Raw genomic sequence first — 26,068 nt, 5'->3', positions numbered from 1 at the left:
ACTGCAGATTCTATGCTCTGCTTACACTCGGTGAGTAAGGCCAGCAGTATTTACAATACCACCAGCCACTGTATGAACAGAGAAGGACCTCAGAAAACAAGCAACAGAAGTCATTGGCATTGCATGAACCACAACTCGCAGACTGCACTCTGACTCTCAATAGCCACATGCAGGGCTTCCTCCTCACCTTGGATGTGGCCCCCAGTAGACATACTGAGGATACATTGGACTTCTTTCCAGCCCAGACGCCATTTCCCTGAGGGGCTCCATAACACACCTAGTGTTCAGGCTCCTGATAACTAGCAAATCACCTCCGCCCGCTCTGTCTGCCTGCTTACTCCCTGGTGAAGGAGTGGCCACTTGTACACTCACAGGGTGAATGAGTGAGGCCAGATAGCCAAATCCCACATTCAACCTACACATCTAGTAATGTGTACAGGTTACAACCTTCACCCACTCTGAGGTGAGTGCATTCCCCACATTGGATCCTCTGGTAGGTGCCTCAGAAACAGAGCTCACATACGAAACAAGCGATACTTGAAGTGCCGTATGTGACTCGCTAGTTTCCCTGAAGGTACTACATGCTGAGACTGTTGCTTGCAGATAGCCGACTGTGGCTAACAGCATATGCAGCTGTGAGTTACATGAATGAAAACAATTAAAAAATGAGCTTTGTTTTATTTCAGACACAGATTTGAGCTATCTAACTTCTTAAAATCACAAACGCAAGTTACTGCACAGAGACTGTCAGTGACAGTAGTTCACTGCATACTGACAGACAGCAAAATGTGGGTGTGAGAGGCTACATTACAATATTCATAACTATGCAAATGTGGCACTGCAAGCAGTGCTAAGCTACATTAAAAAATCTATTATCTACAAAGGATGAAAATTGATAAATAAAGAAAACACCCTGTTGTCTATCAAACATGGATTTGCACTTCCTAACTTCTTCAAATCACAAATGTGAGCTACTACAATGAGATTGTCACCAACATTAGTTCACTCTACTCTGGTAGACAAGGGGCATGAAAGAGAAGATAATTTCTGTGATTATTCATTCCAAAAGTTCTCAGATTTATAGTTCTTACTTAGTATTTTCTTTACGTTAAATATGCCATTAATTCTTCTTTGTTATCCTCTTATGGCAGTGGGCAAGAGAGCTGGGCCAGCGATGTAGCCCTAAGGTGCGTGTGCCTGCTGTCCCAGCAGAACACTTCTATGCAACAACTGCGTCACCACAACTGTTGTTAGATCCGTGGTTGCCATGTGTGAGGGATTATGATGCACATACATATGCTAGAGAGTGGGAAGGAGGTTTTATGGTCGGTGGCTTTGAAAAAGAAGCAAAACCTGCATTTGGGGGTGGAGGTATTCCTGAAGAATGGAGAAATCGCTTACCTCAAGACTGGGCCCATTTCAGTAAGTGAACTTTCTGTGCCTGGTGACTCCAACTACTGTATTTCTTATAACTGTAAATTCAAATTGATTGTGATACTGGAAACTCCAAAGTGGACTACAAATAATGGAAGGAGGAAATGTAAACAGTCATTATGGAGCTGAGGCATTAATCAATCAATACGCAAATAAACAAACCACTTGATAATGGCCATGAAATATGTTTTATGCAACTGGAGTTGCTGTTTAATCAAATTGATAGCAACAACTGTAAGTGCCCTATGTCCAAAATGAGGATCATGTTGAACAAAGTAAAAAAAAAAAAAAAAAAAAAATAGCATGTTGTTGTTGTTGTTGTGGTCTTCAGTCCTGAGACTGGTTTGATGCAGCTCTCCATGCTACTCTATCCTGTGCAAGCTTCTTCATCTCCCAGTACCTACTGCAACCTACATCCTTCTGTATCTGCTTAGTGTATTCATCTCTTGGTCTCCCCCTATGATTTTTACCCTCCACGCTGCCCTCAAATACTAAATTGGTGATCCCTTGATGCCTCAGAACATGTCCTACCAACCGATCCCTTCTTCTGGTCAAGTTGTGCCACAAACTTCTCTTCTCCCCAATCCTATTCAATACTTCCTCATTAGTTATGTGATCTACCCATCTAATCTTCAGCATTCTTCTGTAGCACCACATTTCAAAAGCTTCTATTCTCTTCTTGTCCAAACTATTTACCGTCCGTGTTTCACTTCCATACATGGCTACACTCCATACAAATACTTTCAGAAATAACTTCCTGACACTTAAATCTATACTCGCTGTTAACAAATTTCTCTTCTTCAGAAACGCTTTCCTTGCCATTGCCAGTCTACATTTTATATCCTCTCTACTTCGTCCATCATCAGTTATTTTGCTCCCCAAATAGCAAAACTCCTTTAGTACTTTAAGTGTCTCATTTCCTAATCTAATACCCTCAGCATCACCCGACTTAACTCAACTGCATTCCATTATCCTCGTTTTGCTTTTGTTGATGTTCATCTTATATCCTCCCTTCAAGACACCATCCATTCCGTTCAACTGCTCTTCCAAGTCCTTTGCTGTCTCTGACAGAATTACAATGTCATTGGCGAACCTCAAAGTTTTTATTTCTTCTCCATGGATTTTAATACCTACTCCAAATTTTTCTTTTGTTTCCTTTACTGCTTGCTCAATATAGAGATTGAATAACATCAGGGAGAGGCTACAACCCTGTCTTACTCCCTTCCCAACCACTGCTTCCCTTTCATGTCCCTCAACTCTTATAACTGCCATCTGGTTTCTGTACAAGTTTTAAATAGCCTTTTGCTCCCTATATTTTACCCCTGCCACCTTTAGAATTTGAAAGAGAGTATTCCAGTCAACATTGTCAAAAGCTTTCTCTAAGTCTACAAATGCTAGAAACGTAGGTTTGCCTTTCCTTAATCTTTCTTCTAAGATAAGTCGTAAGGTCAGTATTGCCTCACATGTTCCAGTATTTCTACGGAATCCAAACTGATCTTCCCTGAGGTCAGCTTCTACTAGTTTTTCCATTCGTCTGTAAAGAATTCATGTTAGTACTTTGCAGCTGTGGCTTATTAAACTGATTGTTCGGTAATTTTCACATCTGTCAACACCTGCTTTCTTTGGGATTGGAATTATTATATTCTTCTTGAAGTCTGAGGGTTTTTCGCCTGTTTCATACATCTTGCTCACCAGATGGTAGAGTTTTGTGAGGACTGACTCTCCCAAGGCCGTCAGTAGTTCCAATGGAATGTTGTCTACTCCGGGGGCCTTGTTTCGACTCAGGTCCTTCAGTGCTCTGTCAAACTCTTCACGCAGTATCGTATCTCCCATTTCATCTTCATCTACATCCTCTTCCATTTCCATAATATTGTCCTCAAGTGCATCGCCCTTGTATAGACCCTCTATATACTCCTTCCACCTTTCTGCTTTGCCTTCTTTGCTTAGAACTGGGTTTCCACCCGAGCTCTTGATATTCATACAAGTGGTTCTCTTTTCTCCAAAGGTCTCTTTAATTTTCCTGTAGGCAGTATCTATCTTACCCCTAGTGAGAGAAGCCTCTACATCCTTACATTTGTCCTCTAGCCATCCCTGCTTAGCCATTTTGCATTTCCTGTCGATCTCATTTTTGAGACGTTTGTATTCCTTTTTGCCTGCTTCATTTACTGCATTTTTATATTTTCTCCTTTCATCAATTAAATTCAATATTTCTTCTGTTACCCAAGGATTTCTACTAACCCTCTTCTTTTTACCTACTTGATCGTCTGCTGCCTTCACTACTTCATCCCTCAGAGCTACCCATTCTTCTTCTACTGTATTTCTTTCCCCCATTCCTTTCAATTGTTCCCTTATGCTCTCCCTGAAACTCTGTACAACCTCTGGTTCTTTCAGTTTATCCAGGTCCCATCTCCTTAAATTCCCAACTTTTTGCAGTTTCTTCAGTTTTAATCTACAGGTCGTAACCAATAGATTGTGGTCAGAGTCCACATCTGCCCCTGGAAATGTCTTACAATTTAAAACCTGGTTCCTAAATCTCTGTCTTACCATTATATAATCTATCTGATACCTTTTAGTATCTCCAGGGTTCTTCCATGTATATGACCTTCTATCATGATTCTTAAACCAAGTGTTAGCTATGATTAAGTTGTGCTCTGCGCAGAATTCTACCAGGCGGCTTCCTCTTTCATTTCTTAGCCCCAATCCATATTCACCTACTACGTTTCCTTCTCTCCCTTTTCCTACACTCGAATTCCAGTCACCCATGACTATTAAATTTTCGTTTCCCTTCACTATCTGAATAATTTCTTTTATTTCATCATACATTTCTTCAATTTCTTCGTCATCTGCAGAGCTAGTTGGCATATAAACTTGTACTACTGTAGTAGGTGTGGGCTTCGTATCTATCTTGGCCACAATAATGCGTTCACTATGCTGTTTGTAGTAGCTTACCCGAATTCCTATTTTCCTATTCATTATTAAACCTACTCCTGCATTACCCCTATTTGACTTTGTGTTTATAACCCTGTAGTCACCTGACCAGAAGTCTTGTTCCTCCTGCGACCGAACTTCACTAATTCCCACTATATCTAACTTTAACCTATCCATTTCCCTTTTTAAATTTTCTAACCTACCTGCCCGATTAAGGGATCTGACATTCCACGCTCCGATCTGTAGAACGCCAGTTTTCTTTCTCCTGATAACGACATCCTCTTGAGTAGTCCCCGCCCGGAGATCCGAATGGGGGACTATTTTACCTCCGGAATATTTTACCCAAGAGGGCGCCATCGTCATTTAATCATACAGTAAAGCTGCATGCCCTCGGGAAAAATTACGGCCCTAGTTTCCCCTTGCTTTCAGCCGTTCGCAGTACCAGCACAGCAAGGCCGTTTTGGTTATTGTTACAAGGCCAGATCAGTCAATCATCCAGACTGTTGCCTCTGCATCTACTGAAAAGGCTGCTGCCCCTCTTCAGGAACCACACGTTTGTCTGGCCTCTCAACAGATACCCATCCGTTGTGGTTGTACCTACGGTACGGCTATCTGTATCGCTGAGGCACGCAAGCCTCCCCACCAACGGCAAGGTCCATGGTTCATGGGGGGAAGAAAAATAGCATGACCAGGTGGAAAGATGTATTTGACCCCTTGATAATGGCATGACCAAAACTGGTCATGAAATACAATTTTTTTATGACATTGGTGTTGATATTTAATCAGATTGCTAAAACAACTATGGATTCCCTGTCTCTGAAATGAGAAGCATGTTGAACAGAGTAATGAGACTGAAACTGTTGCTAGGCTTTCAGACAGTATTCTTCTTCAGACCTAACTAAGAAAAACACACACATAATATGAACAACAGCAACATCATTCCTGTTGGCTGCATGTAGTCCGTCAGAAAATGTGTGTGTGTGTGTGTGTGTGTGTGTGTGTGTGTGTATTTAGGAGTTTGTCACTAGTTTCAGTCTTCTTTTACACACCTGTCAGTCACTCAATGCCTCATTTGTATTGTGAGTGGTTGCCTTTACTGCTTCCATTATTTTAGAATAGGGTGATATAGACATGTAAAACTCTTTTTGGGATACATTTTACTTTCAGAATCTGTTTTATTCATGGCATATGTATTCATGTTGTAATTTTTTATCGCTAAAATGTAGGATTACACTGTTTAATTTATGTGTGGCAACATTTCATGCATGGACAGTTGTTAGATTGTGTGTTTTATCTTCAATATATTTCCAAATAGGAACTTTATAAGAATACCTTTTGCCTCACACTATATTTTTTTCGACTGTGTCCGATTTTATTACTCAGTATTTTTTCTGGTAACTTCAATTTATTCTCTCTCTAATGAACGAAAAGCACTACTTTACTTTTGTTCTACAGCATGTAGTATAATGTAGAACAAAAGCAACCTAGTGCTTTCCATTTATTATAATGTTGTTCTACTAAAATCCTATGGAATATTCAGTTAACATTATTCTCTCTCTTTCTTTTTTGTACAGTCTTCGTGTGATTTAGCTTCCTCTCTGCAAAACTGGCTATTGTTTTGGCGTGCATTCTTCCATCTCAGTACAGATGTTACAAGTTTACTCTGGTAGATGATGCAGGCATACTAACAGACATCACATTCACTAAATTACAAAAAATTATTCAAGCAATGAAAAGAATTAATTCTTTTGATTATATAGGGATATCAAGTAAAATCTTGAAGCACTGAGATCATTTGGTCTAGAGCTATGTTTGCAATCAGTTACTGGTCCAAAGTGTGTTGGTCTTTTTAGATCCTTAGGTAGCATGTGGATGGGCATCTGGTTTACTTTCTAAACAGACTCTCATTGTGTGTTACTACTTGACTATAGACATTTTGTTTTATGGCTTCCATGTCTTAGTTGACTACTTTGTTTTTCTCAGAAGTAAACTGTCATATTTTTACATATCTTTCTGCTTATTTTATTCAAATATTCTTTGGCAGTGATTTTTAGAACTGTTCTTTAGTCTACTACCTCCAGGGTTTTTGGAGGGAGGAAGGAAAGAGAGAAAAGGAGGTGGGGTCCATCCTTTTTTCAGGCAATTTCTGTACATGTCCCAGGTATCAGAAAACACTTTTTTTAGATGTGGTCATGCAAGATTATTCTCAATATGTCACAGACAACACATTAGTAAGACTATAAATCTTTGAGAAGTATCCACATTAATGAGATATATTAACAGCATTTATAGGATCAGAGTGTGTAAAATGTATGTCTCTGTTTTCCTTGCTACATTCAGTTCCCTTCAGTAGTTACTGATGTCTTAGTGGATCAGAGCTAATGGCAGTCAAACATATTCAAATGACAGGAAGTATGTTCAAACACATTGCTTTGCCAGAACACATTGATTCAGTTTCCTGAAGAACCCACACTTTTCAGTTTTTTGTGCAGGAAAATTTGTTTCTTTATTCTGTTAATCCCAATTGGTTTGCTAATCTTGATGCATTTGTTTAGCTTCTGGTAATCACTGTATGGATGCCAGGAGCCATCTTTCATTGTGACAAGGTGAATGGCACACACCCACAGGCTCTTTGAAGGATGCAGCACACAGGCTGCAAGCAGCTCATCATACTTGATCATGGTGATCTCAAGTTTGTGTGATGGTAGGCACCTTGGCCGGCAAACGAGTGGTCCAGGGGTAGTTTCGATGTAGTGGACAGTTGAATGCCAGACCTCCCAAGGCATGCTGGGCAGGCACGTGAGAGCAGGAAATTGTGCCATTAGCTTGGCTGTGTCACATCCAAAAGAAAAGCAAAATGAATGGTGCACTTTGTTGATGTCCTGGTGTTGCTGTCAATGAAGCACCAGCCTGTAATGTCAGGGAGAGGCAGTAGTGTCCGATGAAGTCTGCCCTGATAATGGGGTCAATGAAGTCAGCGATGGTGAAGGTCCAGGAGATGTCCCATTGTAGGCCAAGGTCAAGGACTCAGTGATGTATGCTGTATGCGTGGAGATCGTGGAGTTCTTTGCTGCCATCAGGAGCATGGCTGAGACAGTGCCACAGTCCTGCATGAGCTGCCACAGGAAGATAGATAACTTGGAGCCAATGTTGATCAGATGATGGTAGCGTTGGGGGGGGGGGGGGGGGGGGGAGGGGGGGGGCAGGGAGGCCAGTGTCTCTTGAACCAGGTCAGCAAGGGGGCGGTGTCAGTGAGGGAGATGTTGGTGTGCCACACCACAGCTGTCTGTGTCGGAGCCAGGAGGCCAGCCAGCCAGGTGTTTTATAGGAAGCCATCAGGCTTCAGAGCTTGTGCAGGGATTGCACAAGTTTCTGGTCCCCAACCTGCTCGAGGAAAAGGAGGACCCAGATGTGCTGCATTTCGGAGAATGTGAGTTGTGTCACAAGGTGGTGCCATAGTGTCTCATAGCAGTTGGTGGCTGAGGACAGTGAAATGACATCATGGACCTCCATAGCATATGTTGGCTCGAGCTGGCTGATTACCGTAGTAAACTTGGTGGCATCCTAAGTGAAGCTGCAACTGGCAAAGATGGCGTCCACCAAGGAAAACCATAGGCACGGATCCCATGAATTGAAAGGCAATAGGTAAGCTGCGGCACAGCGAGAGGGAGCGATGGTGGTATGCGGAGCAATGAGCGTCAGTGGAATGATCATATAAAATTAATTGTTGATAAGGCGGGTGCCAGGTTGAGATTCATTGGGAGAGTCCTTAGAAAATGTAGTCCATCAACAAAGGAGGTGGCTTACAAAACATTCGTTCGACCTATACTTGAGTATTGCTCATCAGTGTGGGATCCGTACCAGGTCGGGTTGATAGAGGAGATAGAGAGGATCCAAAGAAGAGCGGCGCGTTTCATCACAGAGCTATTTGGTAAACGTGATAGCGTTACGGAGATGTCTAGCAAACTCGAGAGGCAGACTCTGCAGGAGAGGCACTCTGCATCGCGGTGTAGCTGTCCAGGTTTCGAGAGGGTGCATTTCTGGATGAGGTATCAAATATATTGTTTCCCCCTACTTATACCTCCCGAGGAGATCACAAATGTAAAATTAGAGATTCAAGCATGCACGGAGGCTTTCTGGCAGTCATTCTTTCCGCGAACCATAAGTGACTGGAACAGGAAAGGGAGGTAATGGCAGTGGCACGTAAAGTGCCCTCCGCCACCCACCATTGGGTGGCTTGCGGAGTATAAATGTAGATGTAGATGTAGATTGTGTTGAGGTAGGAAGGGATGGTGGCAAAGGCAGCAGAAGCAGGGGCTGCTGCAAGCATTGGCGTGGAGTCAGGAACTGGTGGGTGGGCTGCCGGTGGTCTCGTCGCCGCGACTTGCGTGTGCAGGTGATCATTGCTGTGTCCCAGTTCCACAAGGCACACAGTCACTTTGACAGTGACAACGTGTGAAGCCAAGCAGCAGCTGCGTGCAGTGAGGCATGGCTAGGTTGCACAGAGGACAGCAGAACATGCAGGATAGATAGCTTGTGATTTGAAATATGCAAAAAAACTGGAGTGCACACATGCGTGGAAGTCTAAATGGGTGGTAATGGAACAAGGGGGCCAACACCATGCTGAAATAAGAAATTAATTTGATGGAGTCTTTTATTGGAACACCAATGTAGGAATGCTTCCTTACCTAATTTGTGAATTGATTACCAAACGGTAGAACAAAGTGTGGTAGGTGCCGCACAAGGAACAATTTTCACACTTGTTCAAGGAACACATCTAATTACTGAGTATGTGACTACAAAGAAACACACAAAATAGTCTCAAAATTGATAAGCTCTGAACAAAGTCACTTGCTGGCGTGGGTGGTGCTGGAAAAATGAGCGGCATGGTAAAAAAGCAGATGCCAAGCAAGGTGGTAGTCTCATCCCGAGTTTCACCAGGGCAGTGATATTCCGACAAGCAGTGTGGAATTAATAGTCTTTGGCAGAAGACACGACATGAAACACCATTTAAAAGCCCAGCTGTGCAGCATGGTAGAGACAACATGGCGTGGGTGTCTATGAAAACTGCACGGTATATGTTGTCATGTGGCATGTCCGTAGCAGTGCGAGGACATAACAGGAACTGATGTTGACACTGTGAGTAGAAGGAGGTGACTGATCAAGGCGAGGTCAGCTGAACTCTTGCTATGGACCGAGCTACTGTTCTGTACCAGTAACCAGTGTCCGTAGTGTGCACGTTTCTGGTCACACAGTAGGATCAACAGCTTGGGACAGAACTAACATATGAAGGGAGAAACTCACTGCCTTAGCAGGTGGCCATTGCGAGCTAGGGGCATACGGAACTGCTGGGACAGCTGTGCAGCGAAAGACTGCCACAGTCTTTAAATTTTGATGTATTGTTCTTGTCATTGTTATACACCTGTTTAAACACAAAAGCGGTTGTGACTTTCCAGTCTCATTGTGAATATTTGTATGAGCAGCTGCTTCCTTCCAGTGTACCAAAAATCTCCACTTTATGTCTCAATAAATAATCATTAATTGCTACAGCGTTAAATTTACATTTTTTATAAAACCAGTACTCTTCTTGGAATATTTTAGTTTCCTTTTGCTTGCTTATGTCAGAAGTTTTGCCACTTTCCCTCCTTCTCTACATCTATTTAAATAGTTTAAACTCATTTTCCCCAAAACAATTTAATTAACAAATTTGCTGAACCATTTTATATTAATAACTAGCCAACACAAACATTCTGTAAATTTATCAGTATTTTGTTGACATCACAAATGTAGTCTTTGTGTATCCATCTTCCATCACAGACAGACACAATGAAGAAGAATGCTAGATGTATTTGGCTATTGGACTGAGTCTTTCATCAGATGTAAAAAACTCAGACACCTTAACACAAGCACCATTTACACACACACAGTCACTGTTGTCTCCATGTACTCAGGCCCAACTGTGACTGCTTGGCAGTTTCTGTCTCCGAAATATCACTCATATGTGTAATAAGTGCTGTTACAGTAAAAACAGTCCAAAGTATCTGTACTCTACAACTTTTTTTATTTGAAATCTAAGTGAATCTGAGCTGTAGGTGTCATACGTCATGTATTCAGAACTGATCTTCAGCGCTTCATGACATAATGTAAAAACCTGTTCGTAAAACACAAACACGACACACCTCACATACATGCCTACTCATCATTTATAGACTTAACTGTAAATCCCTTCAATACTCATGTAGTGTATCCCCAAAGGAGCAAACATGTCAGATAGCAAGAAATATATGATATTGAACTAGCTCACTTGAGATAATGACCATTTTACCAAGAGAATTAATGACTCAAGAATTTTGAGAACAGTACTCTTTTTCTTACCATGCTTGCAGAACCACTGTGGGAGAAAGCGGTACACAGGTTACCTATACTGAATGACATGGCAACGCCAATCCTTACTAATTCACCAGATAATTTTACTCCTGATGGAAAGTGGATTCTGGGAGAAACACCTGAGGTAAGTGAGGCACAAGTTTGTTTTGGCATGGCTAATTTTTGCCAGTAGCCATTGTAAGAAGGTATTTCAATAAACTGAAAGACTGTGACTGCCCATTCTTCCTATTTAGGTAGACAACTACTTTGTAGCAGTGGGGATGAATGGTAATTCATTGCAAGGTGCTGGAGGGATTGGGAAAGCAGTGGCTGAGTGGATCATTGAAGGTGAACCAACAACAGAACTGCTTCCATTCAGTGTCCAGCGTTTTATAGATTTACATAACAATAGACAGTATTTACAAGAAAGAGCAAGAGAAATTGTTGGAAGGTAGGTGTGGATCACTGGATCACATCTGTTTTGAGTGGTAAATATTTTTGTAATGTTTTACCTTATCTAAGAAACTTTGCTTTGATAAAATTGAGCCATACTTCTGGTGCAAAGCTGACTGTTTGGCTTAAGTTACGAAGTGTAGGAGAGATAGCTTATGACAGAAAATTTGTGCACATATATTAATAGAATTACGTCTGTCAGACAGTGATCTATACATGTAAAGTACTGCTAGAGGTAATTTAAACTAGTTGCACTTATGTCTTCAGCTGTACACATCCATGTTGCTCCCATATTATCATCAGCTACACATCTTCCATTACATCACAATCTTAGTCATTTCTTACTCTTGGGACCCACTGAAGAACTTGTGCATCATCTTCCATTTGGTCCCCTTGCTACACATCCCAGCCACCCATGTGTTGTTTTCACTGCAGTCACATGCTAAACTATAGTTTGCTCCCTGAGCCATAAGTTTCTTCTCCTGGCTGTCTCCAGCGCACACTGAACTCCCTCAGTTATTGAATGGTTTTCACATTAAAAGTCCATATCTCTTTGCCATGAGTCATAACTGGTAATACACACTGATTTTAAACTGTCCATTTCATAATGACAAATGCTTTATTTTGAAAATTCTGTTTCAGTACCAAAGGCACTTGATGTCAATATCACTCATTCTCTCATGCCTTTCCTGTCCCTGCAGTTGTTATCTTCAGCCCATTAACTGGTCCATAACTTGACTAATTTATGTTCAGAAGTAATCATATTGGCATTTGCTGCATCAAAAGCCTTCTCAAAATTTGTCATTCCCAGGCCAAGTAGTAATTCATATTCCATTAATTTCAGTATAACTGGTCCATTCTAAAGCCAGCGTGTTCCTTTACTTTGTTAAAATAAATTGGTTTTTTCCTTTGTGACTGGTAACAGTTTTAGTTAATACTTTCTGCATTACAGAGGGGGCCTGTTTGTTATATATTCTGTGTTGTCTGTCTCTTTACTTGTAAAGTAAAACAATAACACTGTTATTGCAGTTTTGAGAAATTGACTCCATTTACTGGCAGTGCATAAATACTTCTGTAAGTTCCTTTTGTATTCATTTGCCTCCAGCTTTAAAAATTTGTATTAAAATTTCAGCATCTCTAGGCACCTTCCCACCCTCTGTATCTTTATTGACTACATACACTTACTTTTGTCTGGTATTACCTCTAGAATGATATTATTTTCATTGTTAACTATCTGTGTTTGTAAATCATTGCCAGAACTATCAGCCTGTTAAAGAAAACTTGGAATGATTTCACAATCTTCTTTCTGTTGTTAGCTACTGTGCCATCTGCCATATTAACTGATAAAAAGTGATGTCTACCTGTCTTTAGTTTCTGTTTGATTTTCATCATATTTTTTATTGTTTTCAATAATTTATCTTATCAAATATTCATTGTATTTTATCATATCTTCGTGAAGACAGTTCCAAATTCAGCTCATTCTGCCACATTCCTGTTATCATTTGATTCACACTTGTGCCTACTTTACTTATTTCATTTGAGGTTTTCCTTTCCTTTGTTTTAATCACACCTGGAACATCATGTGGCTAAATACCTTTATTAAATAAATTCCCTGCTGTCTTCATCCACACAGTCTTCATTTTCCACGTCTCTGAAGGTTCTCATTCTTGAAAGAATCTACAAATCACAATGAATGAGTGAGCAAGATGCTGAACTCGTTGCTTAATTAAAGCTAGGGGAGGAGCTACTTCAATGAGAAGTAGCAGCTGCAAGGTTTTTAAAGCTGACAACTCCGTACCGCATCCAATGCTATCATTGGCACAGGATGACATGACAAGTGGTCAGCATGTTGCTGTTCTCTGGGAATTATTGTGGAGTTAATAGATTCTTAATTCTCAATTTCTTATTTGCCGTCTGATGAGATAATTAAAGTTTTTAATTGATGGATGTGTATCCACATGTGATAGATATATGTTATATCTAATGACAACATTTAGACATGGCCTCCTTGAGGATGACCATATAGAAACTGTTGTCAGTGACATGTGCCAGTTGTAGCAACAATGATTGCTAAAGTTCAAATAGCAACTACAAGAAGCAAAAAGATTTACATGTTCAGTAAACAGTAAGTAAAGTTCTGACAGAATGTAAATCATTTAGGGGAGATGTAGGCTATTCGCCAAGTAGCAGAAGCATTGAATCATCAACATGCACATACAAGAGAGAATGTAAACGTTGCTAGCTCTCAGGTAAATCCTCTGATCACACACACACACACACACACACACACACACACACAGAGAGATTTCTTCCGAAAGCTGACAGAGTTTTCATGATCTTTTGGTTTGCCTATCAATTACGCAATGCTTCTGCTACCCAGTGAGTCATTTATTTATTTATTTATTTATTTATTTATTTATTCTTTGCCCATGGACTCCAGCTGAAAATCCAGCTGAGAGTATTGGGTGTGTCATACAATAGCCTTTTAACATCAAACTTGATTTCAGTATATATATAAATGAAACAAATGATTAAACAGAAATAGTCCATAATCATACAAAGGTTTTACATATTTCACATTATACGTACACACAAATCAAAAAAACATACAGAAATGATAATTTTTACAGGTACATTGCAGTAATGATATATTTAAACACCATCTTAGTATTCACTCAAACTGTATATACATTTCTCTGTGAGATATAGTTTCAAATGATTTTTAAAACATTTTAGATCCGTTTCTTTTTTAATGATTTTGGGGAGTTTATTAAAAAACCTTTTGCCTGCTTCTTCTGGGGCAGTCATAGACAGTTTTAGATTTCTGTTTGTCATGTAGTAATTTTCATTTCCTCTTGTACCGTGTTTGTGTACATCTTTATTTAGGAGGTGTTTATCACTTGACCTTACCACCATTATGCTTTGGTATATATACAGTGAATATACTGTCATAATATTATAGTGTACAAAAGCTTGCCTACAGGTCTGTCTTGGTGGTATTTTTGCAATGCATCTCACTGCCCTTTTCTGAATTGTGAATATTGTTTTTAGGTAGCCAGCTTGTGCATTTCCCCATATATGAACTGAATAAGACAAATGTGGGAAGACAAGTCCATAATACATTGATCTGAGGACTTTATCATCCACAGTCTTAGCTGTTTTATGCATGATGAAGATCTGTTTGTTTATCTTTTTACACAGTGCATCTATGTGCTCCCCCCATGCCAAATGTTTGTCTATTATAGTTCCTAGAAAATTTGTGCTGGTTACTTCTTTAATAGTCTTTCTATTTATATTAACATTTATATTATAATTTTCACTATGCTTGGTCTGAAATACTACATTCATTGTTTTAGACTGATTCATAAACAGGTTGTTTTGTGTTAAATATTTATTTGCATTTTCAATAGTCAGGAGTGCTTCCTTCTCAAGCTCCTCCTTTGTGTCAGCTGTGCAAATGATTGTTGTGTCATCAGCATACATTATAAGTTTCTGATTTATATAGCTAGGGAAGTCATTTACGTAGAGTATAAATAGTATTGGCCCAAGCACAGATCCTTGCGGCACACCGTGTTTAACTGTTTGTAATTCTGATATGTAGTTTGTTGTATTTCCCCCACTAGTATGTCTGATTTCTGTGCATTGTTTCCTATTTGTAATGTATGATTTAAGTATGTCATAGCATTTTCCTCTAATTCCATACTGATATAATTTCATCATTAATTTTGAGTGGTTCACACAATCAAATGCCTTAGATAGGTCCATAAAAATCCCACAAGTCTTTTGTTGCCTGTCAAGTAAATTAAGAATGTGCTCAATTATATCTATTGATGCTGTTTTTGTTGACTTCCCTTCTCTGAAACCATGTTGTGATGAATGCAGTATACTGTACTTTGTTATAAAACTTACAATTCTATTCTTTATTATCATTTCATAGATTTTAGCAAATGTTGAGATCAATGATATTGGCCTGTAATTTCCTAATTCATCCCTGTTCCCTTTCTTAAATATTGGCTTCACTTTACTTACTTTCAGTGAATCTGGAAATATACCTTCTTCTATCGCAGCATTCAGCATGTGTGTCAATGGTTTTAATATACATTCTCTGCATTCCTTTATGAGATGTGATGTAATACCATCCAAGCCAGAAGACTGTTTAATTTTAAGTTGTTTTATTAGGTTTGACACTTCTGCATCTGTTGTAGGTATGAAAACCATAGTATGATTTGTATGTGGGGGGTTTAACAATTTACTTACTGCATTTGTTTTATTTTGACTTATTAATTCTTCTGCTACAGTAATATAATATCTGTTAAAAGTATTGGCTACTTCTAGAGGGTTTGCGTTGCTTTTCCCACTCATCAGTGGGCAGATGTCCTCTGCCCGATTTGTTACTTTTCCTCTCTCTCCATTAATGAACGACCATAAACCTTTTGAGTAGTTCTTTCCCTTATCTATAGACATCCTGATGAATGATGCTTTAGTTTCTCTGATAAAACTACAGTACTCTTTCTTTTTTATTTTATACAGTGTGTTGTAGGCCTCATTATTTTTTTGTTTGGAGAGGTCATAATACACACTCAGATTATTTCTGGCATGGATTACTTCTCCAGTCACCCAGCTTTTCTTTTTTTGTTGCTGTTTGACAAGCCTTTTACTAACAGGACATGTAACATCATAATAATAATTGAATAAAGAATAAAACTGGTTCAATTTGGTGTTTGCATCTTTAGCTGCATATATTGTTTCCCAGTTTTCTGCCTCTAACATCTTTTTTAGCAGATTTATGTTATGTGGGTAGTTCTGTCTTCTCATCTCCCATATCTTCTGCACTGAATCACTAGTCTTTATATTTATGTCTATCATGATTGCAAAATGGTCTGCTATGTGGAGTTTATTACCTGTGTATCACAATAGCATGTAGGAATATTTGTTATTACATGATCAATAATAGTTTCACTACGCTTTGTTACTCTGGTTGGTTTATCTATTTTTATTTTTAGATTGTATATGCACAATAAGTCCAGTAGGGTCTTAGTATTGTCTGTATTTTTACTCGTGTCTATGTTCAGATCTCCTATAATGATCAAATAAGCATATGTTTTTGAGAGGTGTTGGATTATATTTTCCAGCTGTTCAAAGAAGGTTTTAATTATACCATTTGGTGATCGATACAAACCTAATACACAACATAAATTCCCAGCAATTTTAGTTTCCAGTGCTGTAGCTTCAAAGCTCAATTCTATAGCATATTTTGTTATATTTATGGCTTTAGTTGATTTATAGTTAGAAAAAATGGCAACCCCACCACCTTTATAGGAAGTTCTGCAAAAACTGGCTACTTTCACATAATTCTTCAAGTTGTAAATTCCTATGTGATTTTCTTTTAGCCCATGTTCTGTAACTACTAGAATGTTTGGCCTATACTCCTGTAATATTACCTCTAGTTCCTCTGTTTTATTGTTTATGTATTGAACATTTTGGTGAAGTATTCTAACAGTTGGCTTTAAATGTAATAGTTCCCCTTCCTGTAATACGTATACTAAGCACTTCACTTGCTCACTTTGCTTCTGGTACTATGCAGTGATTTTTTTCGGTTTGTGTCATTAAACCTGGATTGTATCTTTGTCCGGTGTTTATATTCCTCTCACTATTGTCACACTGGTATTTAAGATGGACAGTTTTACTTACATCTTTTTCCATGTTCTCTTTCTGCTTACTCGGTACCATAAAAAATCCTCACTTAGTGTAGCAGGTCTCCTAGTTCTCAGGCATCTGTCTTGATTGGAAGCTGCTTCTGCTGTTGATCTCAAGACAGATGCCTGAGAACTAGGAGACCTGCTACACTAAGTGAGGATTTTTTATGGTACCAAGTAAGCAGAAAGAGAACATGGAAAAAGATGTAAGTAAAACTGTCCATCTTAAATACCAGTGTGACAATAGTGAGAGGAATATAAACACCGGACAGTACCAGAAGCAAAGGGAGCAAGTGAAGTGCTTGAATGCTTTATGCTTAAATTATTTACATGTTCAGTAAGCTAGCTAAAGAGGCAGTTAGGTCACATTTCAAAGAGGAAGTCAAAACATTTGCCTCTGTGCAGAAGGTGTTGTGACAGTGCCACGACATTCAAAAGTGCCACTACGTTAGTACGCGAACACGGCGATAGAGGCGCTCCGCAGCTCGGCCGAGCGCGGGTGCGCCATCTGGTTATGAACGGCGCCGGCCGCATGTCACGGCCCGGCAGTCGAATGACAGATACGGAGTTAGTAACATGTAACCCGCTAGTGTTTCTACTTTTGTATCTCCACGCACTTTAGTAGTGATTAAAGGTTATAACACTTTTTGGCGACGAGGTCGGATATTTTTTTTCCTGCGTTGTGGACTTGTGTGTTCGTGTCGGGGCAGACATGGAACAGCTTATGCAAGCGCTTATTGAACAACAAACACAGCTGACGGCTGCTATTCAGGCGTTGTCGACGTCGCTTACTCATCGTCTGTCTTCCTCTTCTCCGCCTCCGTTCCCTCCTTATGACGAGGCCGCTGAAGACTGGGAGGATTATGAGAAGCGTTTGCGGCAACACTTCTTGGCTTTCGGCGTTGTCGACGCTCCTATGTGTAAGTCGTTATTTCTATCTTGGATTTCCCCACGGATCTATCAGCTGCTATCTCAGTTAGCCCCTCTGCGGGAACCTGCCTCTCTGTCCTTCCAAGAAATGTGTGACTTATTGTCTAACTATTACCGAAAAAACACCCATGTCGTTGCCGCCCGCGTGGCTTTTTACCGGTGTCGTAAACAGCCCCATCAATCTTACCGGGCTTGGGCGGCGGAACTACACGGTCTGAGTCGGAAATGTCAGTTTGTCATGGACACTCATCATGAGTCTTACGCTGATTCAATGGTTCGGGACGCTATTTTACGGCTTGCTCCTGATAAAGAAGTTCGGCAACGTGCCTTACAATTGCCAAACCCGTCGTTGTCGGAAGTTCTCAGCATCGCTCAATCCTTTGAAGTGTCTCACGCTGCTGGTGCGCAAATAGACGCGTGGTGTGATGTAGGCGCTGTCCAGACCACTTTCGACGCAGACAATGTGCCTGTTTCACAGGGAAACGACGATGTGGCGGCGGTGCACTCGCGTCAACAACGTCGCGTTGGGCCGCCACGCTCGCAGCGAAAACAGCAACCACAGAAGCAGGTTCGTTCCGCCCTTCCTTCTTGTCCACGTTGTTTCGTACAGCATGACAGAGCCGCGTGTCCAAAACGTTGGGCCACGTGTAATTCCTGTAGGAAAAGAGGCCACATTGCTTCTGTGTGTCAGTCCCCTAAAGTTCCTGTCGACGAGGACGAGGCATCGGACATGGATGTTAACTGTGTGCTTTCTCAAACGAATAAGTTGTTTGTTACTGTTCGTGTTCTGGATAAAGACATTTGCATGCAAGTGGACACTGGCTCTGCAGTAACTCTCATTAATTCTCGCACGTATTTGGAGTTGGGCTCCCCCCCCTTGTCTCCCGTTACGCGAAATCTACGAACTTATAATAAGCAGAAAATTCCTATTGTTGGCCAGTTTGATGCTTCCACTGCCTACAAGTCTGTTGTTAGGCCCCTCACGTTTTATGTGGTGGATCATGCGGGCACTGAAAACCTGTTCGGTTATGATGCTTTCCAGTTGTTCGGGTTTTCCATTGATGATGATGTGCACCTCATATCTGAGGACATTCCGTATCCACAGCTGAATGGCTTGTGTGCTGAATTCTCGTCCGTGTTCTCTGCTGGTCTGGGTCGTGCCAAGGATTTTGAAGCCCACATTACTCTTAAACCTACGGCTCGCCCTAAGTTTTTCCGGGCACGCCCTATTCCAATGGCGTTGCGTGCGCCTGTCAAAGCTGAGATAGACAGGTTAACAGCTTCGGGGATTCTCCTTCCTGTTACCTCCAGCGAATGGGCATCGCCCATCGTGGTGGTTTCTAAACCAAACGGGAGTCTGCGATTGTGTGGTGATTTTAAAGCCACTGTCAACGCTCAAAGCCTCATTGACACTTATCCTCTTCCCCGTCCTGCGAAGTTATTTACCAAGCTCGCTGGGGGCCAGTTCTTTTCCAAACTTGACTTATCGGAGGCGTACCATCAGTTGCCGTTGGATGCATCTTCCAAGGAATTTCTCGTCATCAACACTCCTTGTGGGTTGTATCAGTACCAGCGGTTACCATTTGGCGTCGCTAGCGCGCCGGCCATTTTTCAGCGGTTTTTGGAACAGCTCACGGCTTCCGTTCCCGGCTGCATCAACTACCTGGATGACATTGTTGTCACGGGGGCCTCCACTGAGGAGCACCTTCGCAATTTGCGTTCACTGTTTCGGGTTCTGCATTCAGCAGGGTTGAAGTGCAATCTGGACAAGTCTCAGTTCTTCCAACCCTCCATTGTGTATCTTGGTTTCCACTTGTCCCGTGAGGGTATACGCCCTCTACGACAGCACGTTGCGGCCATTACCGCTCTACCCCGGCCATCTACGGTCAAAGAACTTCAGGCGTTTCTAGGCAAGGTTGCTTATTATCACAAATTCATTCCCTCCGCGGCGGCGGTGGCTCATCCTCTGCATCAGCTGTTACGCAAAAACGTTCCTTTCTGTTGGACCGCCGAGTGTGAGCAGGCTTTTGTCCGCCTGAAGGCTCATTTGCAGTCGGCGCCTTGTCTTGCCACATTCCGTCCGGGTCAGCACTTGGTTCTGGCGACTGACGCGACACAGTATGGCCTAGGGGCTGTTCTCGCCCATCGGTATGAGGATGGGTCGGAACGACCCATCGCCTACGCTTCCAAGACCCTCAACGATGCCCAACGGCGTTACTCTCAAATAGAAAAGGAAGCGCTCGCTATCGTTTATGCTCTGAAAAAGTTCAGCGTTTTATTGTATGGTTCTAAGTTTCACCTCATCACCGACCACAAGCCGCTGGTCTCTCTGTTCAGCCCCTCGGCGTCGCTTCCGGATAAGGCAGCTCACCGCCTGCAACGTTGGGCCTTATACTTGTCTCGTTTTCACTATGAGATTCACTATCGCCCCACGGCCCAGCACGCCAACGCTGATGCGTTGTCGCGTTTGCCGATGGGCCCCGACCCGGTTTTCGATCGCGATGAACTCCTCTGTTTCCACATTGATGAGGAAGAACGTCGTGCGGTCGAGGGTTTTCCACTTACAGGTTCGCAGGTCGCGTCGGCTACTGCGCGGGATCCGGTCCTGCGTCAGGTGATCAGTTTTGTTCAGCGTGGTTGGCCGGACAGGACCAAGGGCCGGGCGTCGGATCCCCTTCGCAACTACCATGCCTTGTGCCTTCGTCTGTCTGTTCGTGAGGGTGTTGTTCTTCTGGCCACGGATGGCGCATCTCCACGGGTTGTGGTGCCCGCCTCTCTTCGCAAAGCTGTTCTCAAACTATTGCATGGGGGCCATTGGGGGATTTCTCGGACTAAGTCCCTGGCCCGCAGGCACGTTTATTGGCCCGGTATCGATTCGGACATCGCCCACATGGTCGCTGCGTGTGATCAGTGTGTTCAACAACTGGCTGCGCCTCGTACTCTGCCCTCTCCGTGGCCTGATCCGGCGCAGCCGTGGGAACAGGTGCACGCTGACTTTGCCGGCCCCTTCCTCGGCACTTATTGGCTACTGTTGATTGACGCCTTCTCGAAGTTTCCGTTTGTTGTTCGCTGTCCGTCGCCCACCACTGCGGCGACGACGCTGGCTGTGTCCAAAATCTTTGCGCTAGAAGGTCTTCCATCCACGATTGTCACGGACAATGGCCCTCAGTTCTCTTCGCAGGCCTTCCGTGATTTTTGTACTGGACAAGGGATTCATCATGTTACAGCATCGCCCTTCCATCCGCAATCGAATGGGGAGGTCGAGCGCCTTGTCCGCACTTTCAAAAGCCAAATGAAAAAATTCCTTAGTGATTTTTCCACAGATGACGCTCTGTTGCAATTTCTGAGTTCTTATCGCTTCACGCCTCTGGGTGATCGCAGCCCTGCTGAACTCTTGCATGGCCGCCAACCGCGCACCCTACTGCATCTGCTTCACCCTGTCAGGCCTTGTACTGTGTCCCCTAGTGCGGGAAAATACCAGGTGGGCGCCGACGTGTGGGCACGGGGGTATGGATCTCGCCCTAAATGGATTCCAGGGGTGGTCCAGGCTCTTCGCGGCCGCCGGCTTTGTGAAATACGTACGGACGACGGCATGGTTGTTCGCCATTACGACCAGATGCGCCCACGAGTGGTGGCCACGCCGGTACCACCGCCCCTTTTTTCGTCTCCACCAGCCCGAGAAGCCAGTCCTGTCGCTGCTGCCGATCTTCCGGGCGTGTTGCTGCCGCCGCCGTCGCTACCGCTTCCGAGTACGCCGGAACCGGCCCCAGTCGCGACGCCGCCTTCTCCGGGACCCATCTCGCTGGAGCACACCCCCAGGTCCACGACACCTATGGATGCTGCTCCGGAGTTTTCACCCATCATCTCGTCCAGGAGGCACGTTCCACGCGCCAGCTTCCGTCCTGGACATTTTCGACCATGCTCTCGTGTTTCTCCGCGGGATCTTCTCGGGACCTCCCACGAGGCCATGGATGTCTCCGCACTGTCCGTGTCTCCACGAAAGTGAGCGTTTTTTTTTTTTTTCAAGGGGGGAAAAGTGTTGTGACAGTGCCACGACATTCAAAAGTGCCGCTACGTTAGTACGCGAACACGGCGATAGAGGCGCTCCGCAGCTCGGCCGAGCACGGGAGCGCCACCTGGTTATGAACGGCGCCGGCCGCATGTCACGGCCCGGCAGTCGAATGACAGATACGGAGCTAGTAACATGTAACCCGCTAGTGTTTCTACTTTTGTATCTCCACGCACTTTAGTAGTGATTAAAGGTTATAACAGAAGGAAATAGAGGAAGTAAGCGTCAAGCTTAAAAGCACTGGATAGAAATGTACAGTCAGCAAAACGAAACTGTGTGCACATCTTGATAAGCTCGGCGACTTTCAGTTGTGTGTATTTCGCACCAGTGGTGATAACACAACACACACTGGCAAAGGCAGTAGCACCACAAGCAGCATATGTTTAACAGTGTGTTTGTTCCTTCTTATTGTAAACAATTTTACTTGCAGACATTTTTGGTTTTCTGTGGCTGCATATAATAACCACATATTTTTATGTGTTCATTATAACATTACTTTTATACAGTTGAAATACTGAGATATCAGTGTGGATATGTGTATGAGGCTCAGGAATTCCACAGAAGTAATTAGGGTTCTCATTCCCTTGATGCAATACTTTTTTTAACATTGTATTTTTTGTTGTTGTGTGGCAAGCATTATGTGAATATAGCCGAACTGTGCCGAATATGAAAACACTCTGTGCCACAGCTAGCTATATGAAAAACACTCATTTACTGCCAAAATGTCTGAGTGTATGCAGGCCCTGAGATGTAGCATCCTGAAACACATCTACTATGATGGTTTTCATGTGCATGAAGCAGCAGCCAGGTTTGTCAACCTCTTTGTGCCCATAAGTGTATAAAATGGTGGCAAAAAACAGAGGCAAATGACTAGCTTTGAGGCCTAGGCTTAGGAAAAGTGTCAACACCTCATCAGCACAATGTGTTATTGATATCTGTATGTAACATCCATTTTTAAATGCCATTTAACTCAAGAATGAGAGCAATGTCCCTGGATGCTCACAGACCATTCACAACCATTTACAGAGTGCTGGCCTTAGAGCCCTTAGGACTGCTGATGAAGAGACCCTCTCTGATGACCACAAACTTTATAGGCTTGTATTCACCAAATTGAATGTAGACCATGACTGGCACCATGTCATCGTTTCAGATAAGTCAATATTTAGCTCAGTGAATGAGGGTCTGGTGAGGGTCCACAGGTAGCATGTTAATGACCCACAGTATTCCATGGTATATGGTGCAGCATTTGTGTGCTGGCCACATCACAGACTCATGCTGGGGATAGATGTCATCAAATGGGATAGGAATACTTTATCAAATATATGGTCATCTCTCCACAGATCAGTATGCGCACATCATGAAACATATTATGGTGGAAAGTGTGAGGATGTATTATCCCAATGGAGGGATCCAGAACCAGCAGGATCATTCACTTGCTCACTCAAGTCGAGTTGTTCAGCATTGGCTTTCACAACACGACGATGACCTGACTGACTGACCTGTTCAAGTGCTGGACTTGAATCCCACTGAAAATGTGTGGGGCACAATGAAGTATCATATGAACTTACACTGCTGGCACCAGCCCAAAGCACATCTGACCAATTGTGGGGCCTAGTTTTGAATACATGGGAGAGTATCACCGACAGTTAGACATATTTCCAAAGGCTGACTACACCCCTGCCTCATAGGATGAGACAGATAATTGATGCCAGTGGTGTGTGGGCCTCATACTACTCTCATTACTCCACTTCATATTACACGTTTGGTAATACTGTATGTTTGTTAATTGTACTTTAAATTTTATTTATTGAATTCATGCTACTCAACAATTAATAAATGTGTGTTTGAAAAAACGTACAAAAAAATCAACTGGAATCAAAATAGAAATGGTATCGCTATATGAGATAGTCAAAGAAAACTCTTAATATTGACAAATATAAGAACAAGTGACTCTAAAACAGTAATATTCTATTCATTACTGCCTGTTCAACATTTTCTGCATTTATTGTGCAAAATAAATGCAGTTAGGCCATACAAAAGCTCTTTTTCAGGTTAACATTATTCAGGAGCTCAAGGAGAGATTCCATGAACTGTGCCCATTTCTCTATGTTGATCTTGAGAGAAATGACCACTGTAGATATGCATTCAGCGTCTTCTTCATTTTTGTCTTTTTCAGATTGCACATCTGGACCATTGTTCTCAACTAATTTGTATCAAACGCCAAATGACTGGAAGATTATGTTCCTTGTTTTTCTCTTTTTCTTTTTCAAGGTTAAAACTTTCACTTCTATCTCCTTTGATTCCACGGTAGTTTTCTTCTCTGTGAACATTTTTAAACATTCCATGTATGAAGACAATGTTAGCTACATAACAGATTCAGAACACAGTGATATTACTTGATGTGGCTTGCTGATTTTTGGAGCTGGCCAGATACATTTAGACTCACATTTAGTATGTCAGACTCTTGGTATATTACAAAGTTATTGTCTCCAAGTATATGGGAAGAGTCCTGTTTTCCAGTTCTTTTTTCGAGAGGTTGTTTATAGCATTTTCCATGTTTACTGTTCTGATGTAGGCCATTCCAAATGACGTAATAAAAACTGGACAATTGCAAGGAGGACTCATGTTCTGAGTGTTCTGTACAAACTTAATCATGTATATAGATAACAATAATGATAGCAATAATAATAATAATAATAATAATAATAATAATAATGTCTGAGAAAGGAAAGAAATAATAATAGTACTATTGTGTGGCTCAGTGGCCTTGTGCAAGTTTTTCTATTGGAGGCCGCTTCACTGACTTGTGTGTCACTAACTTACCCTAGTTATTCAACGAAGAAAGGGGATCTGCAGCTTAACGTGTAATCCAAACCATGTATTATTTCTGGCAACTCCTCACTAGATTAAAATGAAGACTAAAAAATCCATGATGCAACCAAGATTTGATCCTGCAATTTCTCTGTTTCCCTGCATACTACTTATCACTAAACCACCAGGCCTGATATGTACAGTATATAGCTAGTTCGTTTATAGGGTTTGATGATGAGCTTGTGAGCATCAAAATATGTGGTGTATATCTTTTGATTGCATCAACGAAGAGGCTTAAACTATTTGCACACCCAAGGGAACATAGACCTTAGTATTAGACATAAATTTCAACTTGATACCTCTACTTGTTCTTGAGAAAAAGGAGTCTTAGCAGACGGACGGACAGACAGACAGACAAACAAACAAATAGACAGACAACAAGTGGCAAAAATAAAATAAAAAATTTGATATAATGACAAATTAACAATTTTTGGATTTTTTCCTTTACTTGTACTGTGAAATGTTAAATCTTGCCATATTTTATGATTCTATGTCAACAGGAAGGACACTATGGTTTTGATCAGTAAGTTTGTAAGTATCAAAATATGAGACATAAATGGATGCATCTTCTTATTGCATTTACTTAGAAGTTTAAATTGTTCACACCACCAAGGAGCTGAGACTTTAGTGTGTGACATAAATTTCAACTTGTTACCTTTACCCGTTCCTGAGGAACAGGGGTCTTAGCAGTCAGACAAACAGCCAGACAGGCAACAAAGTGATCTTATAAAGGTTCAGTTTTTACCAGCTGAGACACAGAACTCTAAAAATGAGTTCACTACTTGATCTTGGTTATTTGTCCACAGGTTTTATATATTAGGGATAGTGCATTTAAACTGTCCCACGAGTTCCTCGCAAGACGCTGCATATTATGTGTGGAATGGCGTGATAAATGGTTGTTGAGGATGCAGGTTTCTCTTGCTTTGTCTGTCACACAAATGTGATTGATATCCATCAAGTATTAACACAACCACTTGGTAAAAATATGAGTCTAATTCCATCTATTAGGGTGGTAAGCTGAAGTTATCCTTAAATGAGATAGCATGTCCTAGTATGCTCTTTGTTGCTTACTAGGATACCCCTTTTATTGCATATTACAAATAAGCCATGTTACACAAGAAACCTTGCCAGAATTCGTAATAGCAAATGAAAGAGTACTTTATGGAGATTATAATCAACTTAAGATATTAACTCCCTACAAGTACATAAACATAAAAAAACTTAAAATTCAAAACTTTTAAAATCAAGCGTTCTTGACAACGTCCACTTCCGTAATAATCTTATTGTCACTTCTCTGTACCTCAGGTGGTGTGAGAACTAA

The 26,068-nt window shown here is 41.7% G+C and overlaps 1 protein-coding gene across 2 annotated transcripts in view; it reads left to right on the top strand.

The window, feature by feature from the left end:
• LOC124615854 (pyruvate dehydrogenase phosphatase regulatory subunit, mitochondrial-like) overlaps window positions 1-26,068 on the top strand; it is a 168,754-nt gene that overhangs the window by 66,793 nt on the left and 75,893 nt on the right. For both annotated transcript variants that reach the window (XR_006979814.1, XM_047144013.1), the window contains exons 7-9: window positions 1,152-1,422; window positions 10,749-10,873; window positions 10,983-11,179. Coding sequence is in view for 1 of the 2 variants with exons in the window: in XM_047144013.1 (XP_046999969.1) it covers window positions 1,152-1,422; window positions 10,749-10,873; window positions 10,983-11,179 (593 nt within the window). In the remaining variant the exon portion in view is untranslated. The remainder of the gene's footprint in view (window positions 1-1,151; window positions 1,423-10,748; window positions 10,874-10,982; window positions 11,180-26,068) is intronic.

The sequence above is a fragment of the Schistocerca americana genome, chromosome 5, assembly GCF_021461395.2.
Source record: "Schistocerca americana isolate TAMUIC-IGC-003095 chromosome 5, iqSchAmer2.1, whole genome shotgun sequence".
Classification (NCBI taxonomy): Eukaryota; Metazoa; Arthropoda; class Insecta; order Orthoptera; family Acrididae; genus Schistocerca; species Schistocerca americana.
This window is presented reverse-complemented; position numbering and strand designations above follow the sequence as displayed.